Here is a 15177-nt window from a genome sequence, read left to right as displayed (position 1 = left end):
TTTTTCTTGACACATCCGTAGCCTTTATTTATCACAGTGGCATAATATACACAGGTCTTTGTCTTTTGTTCAACTTCTCATAGCTGTGAATCTGGTCTAATTTACATTGCACACTTCAATAACGTAGGGTGACATTTGTATTATGTGTGACTAAGTCACTGTTTCAATTCTTGCCAAGCTCGATTTTAAATCGGATAAACTGATCAATTGAATACTAGGCATACTGCCAACCATCAGCTGTTGGCACATGTAAGTTCTAAGCAAGTGTTTTTCAACCCAGACCTTGGAGACCTCCACGCAGTCCACACTGTTTGCTCCCAGCACTCAACACACCTGTACCAGGTATTTGGTATTCTTGATTGCTTAACTTTGGTTCAAGTGTGCTGGTAGCTGAATGGGAGGAAAAATTGTGTAGTGTCTGGGGGTCCCCAGTGACTGGGTTGAGAAACACTGTTACAAGCCAGAAGCATGCATCGGCTTTGTGAATCTTCCCAACATACAGTGTTCACCATCTTCACAGAAAACTTAAGTGACAGAAACAGGAGAATAAAATTTCTGTACTAAGAAGATACATTAGCGATGTATATAAATTTACTAAGGTATTAATTGATTAGTATTTGTTAACAACCAAGGCCATATTCATCATTTATTTATTTTTTTTAAACTTGGGGGCTACCATAGACAAAGATGTATTACTATATCATTTTAAACATAAGCTGAAACACACATGCTTGGTAAAAATTCCATACACCTCATTGCTTCTTTAGGCTTATGCTAGAGTGACCTCTTCAATACTTCTGCATAATTGTAACCCTAAAATAACACCGAAAAAAACAGGTCATTTTTGGATCATTTTAATTGCCTTCTATCTATGGCTTACTGTAACAATTGTCCAAGAGACGGTTATTACGAGATACCACAAGTTGTTACAAACTTTAGAGCAGTACATCTAAGTGTAGTTTATTGCCAATATTGATAATGCAATAGACACAGGCCCTGGATAAAATGGCTAAAAATGAAAGTGTCACATCGAACAGACATTACACTCGCAGATCACACAAAAGATGAATTCTGGCACATGTATTACATTTTACTTAGCATGTGGTCTCAGTAAATAAATCCAGACCGAAGACCTACTATTTTAGTTTATACCAGCCTATCTTGGTCTAACTTTTAATTAATTTAATGAGCTCAATTAAATACTACTACAGATGCTGCTGTATGTCTTCATTAATGTCCCTTATTAGTATTCAGTTTCTCTTCTCCATACCTGTCAGTGCCCTGAACATGAATGGAATGTGAGCTGCAAAGCCCACAGTCTTGATAAACGGTGTTAATGCAGTGAAAAAATAAAGTTCCCCACATCCCAAGTACTCAAATGCTTAAAATTTCTATGAATTTCACAGTGGTAAATAGCTCTTTGTTCACCCCTACAATAACATGTATGATATATGCAAAACATTATACAATCAAATTTGTATTAAATAGCTTGATTCTGCAGTGTTATTTTGAACAAAGTATATGTTTTGCACATTCCTGTGCTGCGCTGTTACAGAACTCCATGTCCAAGATCAGCAAAATGTCAATAAACACTACAAACTCTTACATTTACTTTACTTTGCACTTTCATTTTGAACATTTTAATGCATGTCTAATCAGGTTTATCCTTACTTATAAAGTTCTGCAAAATATTTGTTAAAAAATACTCCTGGAAAAATATAAATTACGTACACAAATGTGTATAACAACAGAGATCTTTGATTGAATGGAATGATTTTGTGTGCACACAAGTGTGACAAAAATACATTAGTTTAATATTATAAATATAGCTAGTGTATAGATTACCCTGAAACGAGCTAAACATTTGTTCACATGCTAACCGAACAGCATCAGTTAACGATGTAATTTTATAATTTACATTCCTTAGTGAAATACCAATTAAACACTTCTGCCACTTACTTTTGCCATCTCTAGTCCATTCTACTGTCAGTGTAGCAATAACTTGAAAACTTGTGAAAATTCTGTCCTTCAGGTACATACTTTAAGTTCAACGTTCACTTCTGAACTGGTTTTTATTATTCGGGGGATGATGAAATTTCAGTACCATCCACCAGTAGAGAATGGATGATGCCCTCCCTTCTCCTGCCACTGCTCACAGCCTTGATGCAGCAATCATGGTCACCGATCATGAAGTGTGTCTCAGTGCCATCATCTACAAACTCTCCCTAAACAACAAAGGAGTATTGGAACATGAAAAGATATTCAGTAGTCTATGTGCAAGGAAATACAATTAGATTAGAGCCATATACTGCAAATTGAAAACAATTTGAAATCCCTGTCTATAAATAAAAAAAACATATTGACTATTGAAACTTTTAAATATTATGTCAGAACTACTAACCACCAGTTATTTTAAATGACAAGCAGTTTCTTTTCAGAATCATTAATGATTAGCAAATACTTACTGCAGTCTCCATCTTCTGGCCATTGCACCATATGTCCATCGTGTCTTTCTCTATCAGAAAATGTCCACAACAAATTCATTGAGAAGTATCAATACATTAAAAGTTTCAGGTTAATCATTTTTCCATACTACAATATGGGTTTACTATAAAATTAATATATAAAAAATGTAAACAACAAATGGAACTAGAGAAGACAATCTAGCATGCTTGTTGCATTCAAAAGACTGCTGAACATGAATTCTTGCAGTATTTTTAATAAATCAACAAATCTAATTTGGTCCTATTTGGTCTTTATGTTACAATTTGTGAAAATACAGATTACTGTTTAACAGAAATATAAATTCCTGAAAATGTATTACATCTTACCTAAGACTATTCTGCAGTCAGCTCCATCAAGATTTAGCAGCCATGTGTTGGTGATCTTCGATCTATTCTCCATGTATGACTTGAGACTCCTCCCATTGATCTCCAAAGTATATTCATAAGCAAAACCACTGATAGCATCAATATTTATTGTGGCTTTTGTGTCTGTCCCACCCACATTGAATGTCTCTTTTCCAACAAGTTTGAACATCCAATCCCTTCTCACAACTTCCTGTTTGAAAAATAAGCAAGTTGAATACAATCAACAAAAAACAAAACAAAAATGCTCACTCATTCAATTAACTCAAATACACCCAATAATTACATGAGGACAGGTTCAGCTGATCTTTTCGATCATGTGCTCCGTGCCTGCAGGTGAAAAGAGGATTTTATAGCTGCATGGGATGGTGGGTATGTCTTTTGAAAGACACCTGAGGATGTCTGACGAAGATCCCTCAAATATTGCATATTTTCAGGTTTTAGTTTCCAGTATGTTGGATTTCTCTTCATATAGAAGTACTGTTCCTGTTTTCTAGTTCCATTTTTTATAACAAAGCCCCTTCTCGTGTCTTTGTCCTGCCTTGAAGCAGATTGCTGCTACGCAAGGTAAATATCAACTGTCTTCTGGGTCTGCTCCTATAGATATAACTATTGAAACAAGCTTTCAGTATCAACACATGTTTATCAAATGTTTTATTATGAAAACTGAAAGATAAACTATATAATTACAAACCATTCATGCTCCTTTAAAATCCACATATAAACCAAATGGAACAAACAGGAACAATTTAGCACAGACTAGCAATATTTCTGTGGTACGGAGTCCCTGAAGGGACCCGTGCAATCAAAATTATGTTACTTTCGTGCGCACACAATTTACATATATTGTAGTGAATAAATACAATGAAGAGTGTTAACAGTGTTCATCCCATTTTAATTCAACAAATGGCCTTTGTATGACAATTTTTGATTTTTATGAAATATGGCATTTGAATTACACATATTTTTTTGACTTTTTAAAATTTCCCTTTGAGATATAATGCATTTATACTCTATACCTTGGGAAGTAAACAAGACCAATTTCCTTTTGTTAAATGACTCACCTATATCTCTCTGGAAAAGAGAGGACATTTTAAAATTTTCATTTAACTTTTGCATTAAGTCTAAGTTTCTTTTTTCAAGGTCAAAGTTCATTTCATAAACTGCATTTTTAAAATTATATTTGGTTATTAAACTGTGAAGAAAACATTGACCTGTTACATAAAAGCACTCATTTTTTTATGCTCTATTTGAGCCTCAAATAAAGAACATGGAGGAATGGGTAAAATATTTTCACTTAATTGGGAAGAAAGTACTGTTTACCTGTTTTCAAATGAAAAAATGTGTTGCTATTCTAAGGGATGTAGGAACTATGATGCTCGGAGCTAACAACAACAAAAAAAATCACTGAAACATCTTAGTAACCTCACTCTCTTTTAATCCGCCTATTTAATTAAAAAAAAAAATTTGGGGGGCTTTTCAGAGAATTTATAATTTGTCTTATAAGATGTCCAGGCATACCACTGGTGAAGTTTGCAGGTCAAATCACACCCATTTATTGTAAACTGGAAAAGTTATACAAATACTCTGTTAACATATGCACAAGTTAAATTTCATCATACCACGAAAAATACTCTTTCTAAACTTGCCACCAAGCTATGGCTGAGTCATGTAGCTATAACAGTAAAAAAAGAAAGTTATAGCTCATAAGAAAACACTTTAAAGAAACTGATGGCTTAAACTTTTATTGCTTTACTGCTATAAAGGGTATAGAAAAGGCACTATATCTCAAAGTGACTTTTTAAAAAGAAAAACTCAATTCTGAGCTCTGCAAGTACGTGAAATTCAAATGCCAAATTTAATCAAAATCAAAAATGTGATGCAAAAATGTTTTTGGAAATTTGGTGAATTAAAATAGAATGACTCACAGAGAGTACGCAGGTACAGCACCCAAGATAACTTTTAAAAAGTATACAAAATATGAGTGCTAACATATGCTATTATATGTCTGTGAAATTACAGCTTAATTAGTCACTGACTCACAAAATATGACCATTAAAACCTGAAAAAATTAATTGCACAAAAAAGCTATCTGATATAAAAAAGGCCTATTATATTCCTTAATTGAAAGGAATATCTATGAATTCTATAAAAGAAAGCGACAGGTGCCAAGGTGGCTTAAAGGAAAGCACACTGAGGAGTTTGATTTCTGCCCGGACAGGTAGCATGTACAGCATATTAAGTATTTCCAACATTTGTGTATTAATAGGTTTCCTTGACAAGCGAAAACAATGAGATTAGATGAGCTAGTGTCCTATGACAGTCCAAGAACCAGTGGCAAAGTGAATTGCCTCTAGTGCGGAATTGCCTAGTGTCTGTGCCCCTATTTGCCTTGTTTCTTGGGAGAGATTCCAAATTTGCTGTGATTGCAAGTTATTATGCAAACTGGATGGATATAGAAATTAATAAAGCAACCTCTAACCAAAAGGAAACAAACTGCTCCAATAGCCAGCTTTTTGAAAATTGATACCTGAATTTACTTAGTTTACTAATTATTCAACATTTTAAACTAAGTAAAAACAAGTAAAATTCACATTAAATTTTCAAGAATTAAGTCATATGAAAATCACTGGCTTTATTAGCTATAACAAGTATTTATTTCTAAAACATAATTATCTATATTTGTACACTTATTGACTGGTTGGCCTATATAATTATATTTTGACTAGAATTTCAACCACCTACATTAAGTGACCAGTCAATAGAAGTTTACCTAAACCATCAGTTTCTTCAAGCAATTAAACATTTTTATGACACTATATCTAAGGAAACAGCTGCTTGCCTACCTTTCCATCAATACAAATGACACGTTTGCCTGTAGTTGTCCCATGCTCAAATTCGATTCTATGGACCCCATCACTCAGAGCTACTTCCCAAACACCAACCAGGTCCCCAGACATTCTCTTTTGGTGACAGCACTGCAAAGACTAGAAAATAAGACAATTATTGAATGGTTATGTGGGGTAACTCTATTCCAGTTAAACTGTCTCCAAAACCAGAATCATATTATATTTCTTGATGGGCAGAGCCATCCTCTGAAAAACTCTGATAGAGGGTACAATCCATCATTGCACAAGCACAAGTACTTCTGGTGCTCTGTCCTTGTAACAGAAAGCTAATTTGCGGAGGCATAAGGTAAATAGGCTTACTCCATCGAACTGTCAGAAACAATTTATCAGTTGCACAGCAGTTTGTCTTAAACGTACTTCGTAATAGAACAGAACATACAGTAGTTAACAAAAACAAGATACATCTACAATACAAAATACTGAATGTCTGATTTTCAAATGCGAGATCTACTGTACATCGATCACAGCTACTAATATACAAAAAGGTGCAGTGACAACAAATCTGAGATGTTGATCTTAACAAGAAAACTGCCATTGACCTTATAATAGAATCATTAGGGATAACTTTATCACTTTATTATTAATTCAAAGAATGACATCCGATGCGAATTCATTCGCGTGTGTCGTAGCTACAGGTAAACAACAGTAATGCTAACATCTTTTGGCAGGTCTCTTTAGCTTTACGAAAATCAAGGTGAAAAGACGAGTATAAAATACTGAGGAGAACGATAATTTTCTTAAAAGGTCTTACTTATTGCATTCACGCAGTCCAAACACGAAATAGATATAACTGGTCCTTGATGTTGGCGTCTGTATAAGGGAAGGAAACTGTCACTATAGAAACCGCAAGACACCAGCGATTTACCAAGACACTACTAACATATTCCAGTATCAGTTAACTAAAATATATCATCATGTTTCGATTACTGTTTTGTATTTCAATTCAATCCTTAAAAACATACAATTATTACATTCATGTATCACACACTTTTGCAATAGAGATTTTCTCGCGAGATACCGAATAAAAACTACAGACAGATTTTGGGTTTCGCCTTTGCTTTTGTACTTTTTGTCACTGTCGTCAGTACCCAGCGTCTGGCTCTGGCCCGATTTGCAGCACTCACGCGCATGCGTACACTGTGACACGATATGCCGTCCTTGAGCAGTATGGGCCGCGCATGCGTACTGTCGCAACCCGATCCACAGGCCTTACCCAATTTGCAGGGCGAATGTGTGCCATTGTGATGCATACGTATGCTACATTGCGTAACGTATTTGATCGAAGTCTGTACCGAGTAAATATTTAACTGCATGTCATATGACGACTTACGAAATATCAGTTTTGCAGAACTTAATACAGGGCACAAGATTTACAACAATAATGATAACAGAAGTTACAAAAATAATGTATGAATGCAAAAGCAAATGATACTGTATATTCTGGAGGTGCTAGGCAAACATTTCTGTCCATTACTCCAGTATGCCCCTCCTTCTTTTTGTCCTATTCCATAATCTGAGTAAACTCATTTTCACTAAGTCAAAAAGATATTCATAATGAATTCTGAGATATTTACAGGGTACATGTGTTTATTTCAAATACTAATGAAGAGTGCTTTTCTGCTGTACTCAGGATTGGTAAGGAAATAACTGTTCAGTCTCCTGCTGTAATATCAGTCCTCAACTCTGGGTGAAATTCCACCACAGGATTACTAAAATGAGTCTCCTTAATGGAAAGTCATGTGTTTGGACAGGATACAGCATCTGTGGCTTTCTTTAGAGCTGTCCCAAACTTGTACCATATTGTACAGAGATCCAGAGACAGAAACAAGACATGCTGGGGATTACATGTAAGACCACCAGAAGGATTGGGATTGCAATATAATGGTTATTGAACATTTGCAATAATTGAAATGTAACCATTTTAATTGCAAATTAAATAGTAATATAACTAAAAGGTGGGAGGACAGTTCATTACATAGTCTTGCATGACAGGTTATATTAGCTCCGTAATATAAACAAGAAACAATGTTTTGTGAAACATTAAAGGTGCAAACATGGTCCTTAGTAGCTTTGAATATATTTTGACAGCAGCGGTAAATGGATTTTTTTATTCTTGCATCATTATTTAAGGGTGGATTACTATATAGGCAGAAAAATATGCAACACAGGCATTCGATTACTTTCTTGGCAGCTGAAAACCTTAAGTTAATTTTCCTTCTCATTTAAATTTTTTTCAGAATCACACACTGGCAGGGATCATTTAGTACACTTTATGTCAGAAGTAAGGTTAGGGTTGTGCGATTTGATGTTATCATGGGTAATTGGTGAAAACAGACAGGTAACCCGGTGTCTATGTCTGACAGTGATTGATAGATGATTGTAACATTTGCTAGGGAGGTAGGCTTATAAACAAAGCAGGATAAGTCATGTGTCATTGTCATGTGGCTTTCAGTTCAGCCTAGTAACCTACATTTCTGGCACAGTTTGAAAAAAGAAAACATGGCTATATAGCATTATACAAGCATTGCCAGTTGTAGTAATAGTTTGTTCGATATCCTTGTATGTTGGGAAGTTCTTCGTTGTCACATGACCAATTTCTGCCTTCCAGTCAGCAGCCAGAATGTCAGCCATTCACATGCAACTTCCAGGTGGGAATTATGAGATCCTCAGCTTTTGTGGATGATTGAGCAAGACAGACATTTACCATTGTTAATTCCCCTTCAAGATAAGTAAGACAAGCCATGAATTGCTTTTTACTACTCCTTTCATTTATGGGAGGTCTTCAAATAGTAAAAAATAAAGAACCATCCGCACATTGCCCATTTTTAGATTAACTATATGACTATTGATTAGTTTTAAAAGCATCTCAGTTGTTTTGTGCAAAACTGCCTATTTTTATTAGTCTAGGCATATTATATTCACTGTCTTGGCATCGGTCTCAGTTGTTGAATTTCCATTGCTTCATAGCCTATATATACCTTGTTTGAACGTAATAAGGCAAATTCTCTGACTTTAATTGCTCTGAATATAACATTATACCAAACTGGAAATACACATGGAAATAAAGAAATAAAAATTATGCAGGCATGTAAAAACACTATCTGCCAAAATGAAATTTAAAAAATGAAATGGCAATAAAATAATTAAATTAAATTGCCATGAGTTTTCTTGAGTGTGGCTCAACATGTCTCAAGGAAAAAAAAGCAACTTATTTTATTTTTACAACATTAACGATAGACAGATTTGTTCTTCTTTCAAATGTTTCAAAAGTCAGCATATGCTTGGAGTGTCCTAGTGCTGGTATCACAAGAGCAGTTTGGTCACGAAAACAATCAAAACCACAATCGTTTGTTTGATCGTAAGCCTATATAGTTTTTAAAGACCTTGAAAAGTCACAAAATATTTAGGCTAAAGGTCTAGGATATTGATATTGGAATATTAGCCTACAGTATTCCTAACTTAGGTTATTGACAGGCTACAATAGGCATATAAAAAATGATAGACCTACCACTAACCCTAAGTAGGCATATAAAAATGATAGACCTACCACTAACCCTAAGTAGGCAAATATATTTTATACACTTTTTGTAGGATAAATTTCAACCTAAATGAAAGACTAAACAAAGACATGGAACAGAAGAGAGATGGAGTTAAATAATGAAGATGATTGGATATTGCTGCAATGATTTGGCTAGTCTAGGTTGCATATAGGCCTAGGCTATTTCTACATCTACACAGGTTTTCTTGCTAGAAAAACTAGCCTGTTGACTGTACATCTGGTTTGTGGAATGAAATGACAGTGTCACCCACTGTACTAAAAACTATCTGACTGCATGCTTGTCACACATATGCAGAGAAACTTTAGGCTACAACAGAGAAGAGAGGCTTTCAGGTTTCGTTATTCCTCCACCTGACAAAAGGACTCTTCTCCTCATCAAATCACTTCCAACAGATAAACCACAAGTTCAGCCTTGGCCTACACTTCTTTGCTTGCTAGGGATGGCAATTTCAAGCAGAATTTCACCAGTTATTACTCAAATTATATTTGACCACCCCCACCACACACAGAGAAACGTGTATGGAGTATGGATCAAAATATATATATTTCTTTCCACACAAAATGGGAATTTACTCGGTGCTGCAAAAGGACAACGCAAAATATTAAAAAGCAGCTTAATGGCATATTCCCTGGGAAATTACATTAAATGCCAATTTCTCAACACTTCAATCCTAACAATACTTCTCTGGCTTATATCTACTTCATGAACTTAATTGCAAACAAAATGAAACAAAAGAGATAACAAAAAACAATTAAAGTAGCCTTGAAAGTAGGGCTGAACCATATTTGAAATTTTAGTGATAAATAGTATGGTATAGATTGGACAAAAATGAGTTGAAAATTTACCAAAAAATAAACTATAGCCAAACAGAACTTGTTATAATCTACCAATAGAGTGTTTTTACTTGGAAAGGCAAGTCAGTAGTTCACATTCTGGGTATCTTGCAAAAAATTCTCCACTGGTACACTGACAGTTCACTCTTATGTAAAATTTTATTAAGAATGAATTTCACAGAAAATGAATTTCAAGAGCATTTTAAACAACAACCATGGCAAACTAAATGTACTTACAAAATTAACAGCAACAGCATAATCAGATTCTTTTACACATGTTGTAAAAAGTTGTGCCAACAGAAACAAAGCAGTGCCAACAAATCACTTGCTTTTGCTCTATGGAAAGACAAATGTCTTTTGGTGATCAGTTCTTGTTCACTCATTTTTGTTGCACTTCTCACAAATACGCGACACTATAAGTGAGAAAGGAGAAAAATGATTATGATTGGCTCAGAGAGTGCATGCAAAACAAATAAACATTTTGACTGAAGGGTCTGATCCTTATCAATGTAGTACGTAAGGTCTAAGCGTCCTGGTCTGTGATGCTAAATATGTGCAACTTGAAAATTTCCATCTGCCAATTAAAAAAATTACTATAGAATGACTGAATTGAATGGATTATAGATCCAAATGTATACAAGCTTATGCTAATTTCACTAGTTTTTGATGCTAACATAGCACGGCTATTCTCACATACCTGCTAGCAGAAATGAGCACATTGTAAATCATGATGTACACCATTTGAACAGTAAATAATCGTCGCTTCAGTTTTACATCATTTTCGCTCTCCAAACCCAGCAATACTTTTGTGCAGCCACCCCTTCTGCAGTGGAAAACCGAAATGATGTGTAACCATGCTGTATCTAGTTTCTATTCATGGTACAGGTGTGGTATCGTCTGGTTCTTGTATGCCAGTGTAGTTTGCAATCCTGATGTCTGTCATCCCTTTGGTCTTCTTGTACACGTCTGGGATCAATGTTTTGTGCAAAATATTTTCAACTGTAAGTCATACTGATGGTCAAATGTCAGCAGCAGTCAGTTGGAATTCTGGCTTGTCCACAAGGTTCAGTGGTAGCATTTCTTTCACTAGGAATCAAGTGTGCATTGAGACCACCTAATTGAGATTTAGCTAATGTTTTTTGCACCTCTTTGCATGATTGCAAAGCTACACCCTAGAGCAGCATTCTCAACACTATAGCAATTTTGCTTATGAGAGCAGAGATTCATTGTACTGGAATTCTTAACTTTCACATTTTTCCTGCAGAGCTGACAGACTGGTTCTGAGTGATTCTCTTGTCAGTTAAAATCAAAGTATTGTCAAACGGCTTAATTTTTTGAACACGATTTATCGTCCTTCACAATGTCTCCACTCTAATGTAAGTAGCCAACTACAAAAAGTGACACCACATCCATTATGCCCAGTGTTCCCTTTTTTAAATTCTTGTGCACTTTGAATCTTTTCAGTCTGCGCTAAATTTATTTACTTATCTATAAATTAAATATGAAGTTGTGACTATAAGTCTCTGTTCAATAAACCATTCTGTCATCCATATCCATACTAATATTCATATAGCCATTAATTGAATTTATTGTTCCAAATTTCACTCTCTTTATTTGTACAATGCAATTTATTACTATTTCCTGTAAACTCCCTATTGTACTATTGTCTTGTTTTGTTGTTTTCTCTACTGCTGTTGTGGGACTTTGCATTAATCACTTGCACTCACCACTTCACAAATAAAGTGATTTGATTTGATCTAAGCACTTGATGGTGTTGGTGCTGGGAGCATATTTGCTTGTGGAGCAGGGGTATTGGACGATTTGATACAATTTTTTATCCTGATTTTTTTTTTATTAAAAGATACTTTAAATCCATATCATAGCAACATACTGTATAACCCAGGAATCTCCAGATTTTTATTTTATATTTAAAAAATGAATCAATCTGTTGCATTGCTATATAACCCCTGGGGTTTGTAACTATAGGGAACACAGAATTCAGGAACGCACTTTACATGTCCTCCCATGTGGGATGGCCTTCACTGCCTCCCACAAACAATTTATATCTTCACCATAGAAGAGGTCGAAATCGATTTGTGGATTATAGATTTTCTTTGTCCATTTGAATTTTTTTTTTTTTAGGTCTTTGCTTGTCCTTTTGTATTTTGTATTTTTATTATTTTATTATGCAACAAACATCATTCTTATGCCAAATGTAAGGGATATTCTTGGAGATATTTCTACTCAAGTTCCTGATTCAAATCATATAAAGGTGTCACATCAAAGGTAAAGACGGAGGTGAAGGCAGGTGTGGGGAAAACCAAAAGGGGCTTTATTAAATGAAACTACAGGGAAGGGATGCAGGGTGTGACAAAAGGCAATGGGTAATGAAGAAGACACTTGCATATTAGCTGTAAGATTATTCCCCCAATGTTAAGCTTTTTAACACAAGGTCCCTTACCAGGCTCATTGTATAAATCCCAATGCACTGTTTCAATTCCTCTATAGACTACTCTTTTAAATCATTTGAGGTGCCTCCACTGGTCCCATCTTAATTGAAAAGACAAATGTAATTTAATGTTTGTGAACTATTTGTGAACTATAAAAAGCATTAGGTCTCCAGTTATATTAAATGCTTTACATTTAAAAAAAAACAAACAATATTTATATATTTTAAATACAAGATATAAAGAAATTAAAATGTATCAAGGTGCATTTACAGCAGCTTCCAAGTTACAAGATGTTGGTTTTCACAGAGATTACTACCACATAAAAATAATATAAACTGGTATGCGGCATAATGAAAGTATTTTCCTGGAAGCAGCACCTGTCTGCAGTATATGTGTGTAATAAATTTTCCATTTTCAACAGTTTGAACTGTAATAAATTATGATTCCTGATCCAGCCCCCATTTATATACAATTTCATTCACTGCTCTGTAGAATTCTTACTGGGCCACTTTTTCTCATACATTACTTAGCAGTAAAAATGCTGAAACTCACTTAAGGTTTTTATGTGTTTTAATGTGTTACTGGCTATAAAAGACAATACTTGTAGTAGATCCTACTGAACATTTGTGTGTCATATTTACAATCCATCTTACCTACAAGAGGATGACAATAAATGTGGCCAACGAAGATCACGACATACATGACTAATCAATGGCTTGTAATATGACACAGATGCAATTATGGTTTGTGGTCTATGCTCTTCTGCAAAGGATCTTCTACACACAATAGAGCTTTACAGCGCTGTTGCCAGGCCCCTAAAGGAATAGCACTTGTCATCATTTGCCAATACTGAATCAAAAAGCAATTAAACATTTTTCACGTCAGCATAATCTGTTGTATTTCATATCATTAGAAATGAGTACACACATTCTAGAAAGGTGTAATATATCGCTTTATATATATTGCATGCAAGTTCATTTCCATGGTAGATGCGGCAAAGAAAAAAAAAGTCTTGTTTTAGGATATTATGTATCATATTATTTCTGATTAAAAATTAGACAAATTTCTTTGAAGGATTCTCTTGCAAGGGCATCATAATAGTGGTGGTTATCATTATACATACACATAACCAGGCTGGGAGTTTGATTCCTGGACCTGGCTGTGTATATGCAGAAATTGCATGTTATCTCCGTCTTCATGCAGGTTTCCTCTGGGCACTACAGTTTCCTCCCATATGTCAAAAACATGCAGTTAGATTCACTGGTATCTCTGAATTGCCCATAGTGTATTACTGCCCTGCAGTTTGTTAACATCCCATGTCCTCTGCCTCATGGTGTGTGTGATGTAGGCTTCTTGTGACCCTGTACAGGGATGGAGGATGGTATGGAGCATGGATGTCATTGACATTTTTGTTTATGGAAGTTTGCATCTTTTTTTTTTTTTTATTGCCCACCACCACCACCCCTCTTCGGAGGACAACTTTATTTTACATTAAATTAAAGAGTAAAGAGTGTGGCCGCTCCGAACTCACCCGTCCTAGTACCGTGAAGAAAAAAAAAGGGGGATACAGAAACAACAACCGTAACAATAACAGACATTAAAAGGAAAAAAGAAAACAAGGGTATACAGAAATAATAATAATAATAATGTTACAAATAGGTATTATATATGTATTATATATATGTAGCATACACACACGTGATCCTACCCATATACATGTATATTTCAATTCCTATATCTATAACATACGCTAAAGAGTAATAATAATAATGATATTGATCGCTCAACCTCATATGCGCCCATTCTTGTATGTGCAAGTGTAGGTGTGAACTGATTTGTCATTGGATGTGCTGGCATTTGATGCCATCAGGGGACATGAAGTTTGCATCTTATGTATTTGCTGTAATACAAAGAAATTTAGTTACATTTATTTAAAATCTGGTAAAAGCTGGCTATATCAGTGTGTCTAGGAACAGAGAGAGAGAGAGAGAGAGATGATTGACTGTCATTCGTGTTTCATGAATTTGTTGTAAAATTCCCCATTCTCCTCCTGTATTCTGTAATCACCTGCTACTCCCCTTAAACAACATGCTTATTGCATCAAGACTTTTAAACATACAGTAGGGTTATAGCACAGAAAGTGGAGTATTTTTTAAAATAAAGCTTTGCAAAGCTGCCCATAGAGCTTGCTATCATTGATTGTTCCTAACTCTGGTGGCATGAATTCTTTTTGCACAGATGTGTTAAGGCAGTGACAGACTGTATTAATTATACTGTTTGTTTTGTTGGACTTACTTGAATGCTCCTGTCAAGTACCCCTTACTCCTTGTGCTTGATAGACTTCTGCCTCTGTAACTCCACAGATTGGCCTAGTTATTTGAAGTTTTTGAGGGCAGTGTTTGAAAGACTAGCTGGTGCCTTATTAACCATAAATCTTGCCAAATGCGAGTTGCCACTGTAACATACCTTAGTAAAGAGGAAGGACAAAGACAAGTGCATCCAGTTGATGCCAAAACTGCAGCCATCTTAGATTTCCCTGTGGAAAGTAGCCCAGCCCA

The 15177-nt window shown here is 35.1% G+C and overlaps 1 protein-coding gene across 6 annotated transcripts; it reads right to left on the bottom strand.

The window, feature by feature from the left end:
* Positions 1 to 838: 838 nt before the first annotated feature.
* On the bottom strand, positions 839 to 6913 carry LOC111860694 (fas apoptotic inhibitory molecule 1). Of its 6 annotated transcripts, none has more exons than XM_023844622.2 (6): positions 6843 to 6913; positions 6528 to 6586; positions 5714 to 5854; positions 2832 to 3060; positions 2466 to 2515; positions 839 to 2225 (listed from the first exon to the last, which is right to left on the bottom strand). In XM_023844622.2, the coding sequence occupies exons 3-6, from the start codon at positions 5825 to 5827 to the stop codon at positions 2076 to 2078; spliced, it is 543 nt and encodes a 180-aa protein (XP_023700390.1). In that variant the 5' UTR covers positions 5828 to 5854; positions 6528 to 6586; positions 6843 to 6913; the 3' UTR covers positions 839 to 2075. The 6 variants fall into 6 exon arrangements, with proteins under 6 accessions (XP_023700390.1, XP_023700389.1, XP_023700388.1 ...); XM_023844621.2 differs by having other exon boundaries at positions 6813 to 6896; XM_023844620.2 differs by having other exon boundaries at positions 6765 to 6892.
* Positions 6914 to 15177: the final 8264 nt, after the last annotated feature.

This window comes from Paramormyrops kingsleyae, chromosome 1 (genome assembly GCF_048594095.1).
Source record: "Paramormyrops kingsleyae isolate MSU_618 chromosome 1, PKINGS_0.4, whole genome shotgun sequence".
In the NCBI taxonomy this organism is placed as follows: domain Eukaryota; kingdom Metazoa; phylum Chordata; class Actinopteri; order Osteoglossiformes; family Mormyridae; genus Paramormyrops; species Paramormyrops kingsleyae.
This window is presented reverse-complemented; position numbering and strand designations above follow the sequence as displayed.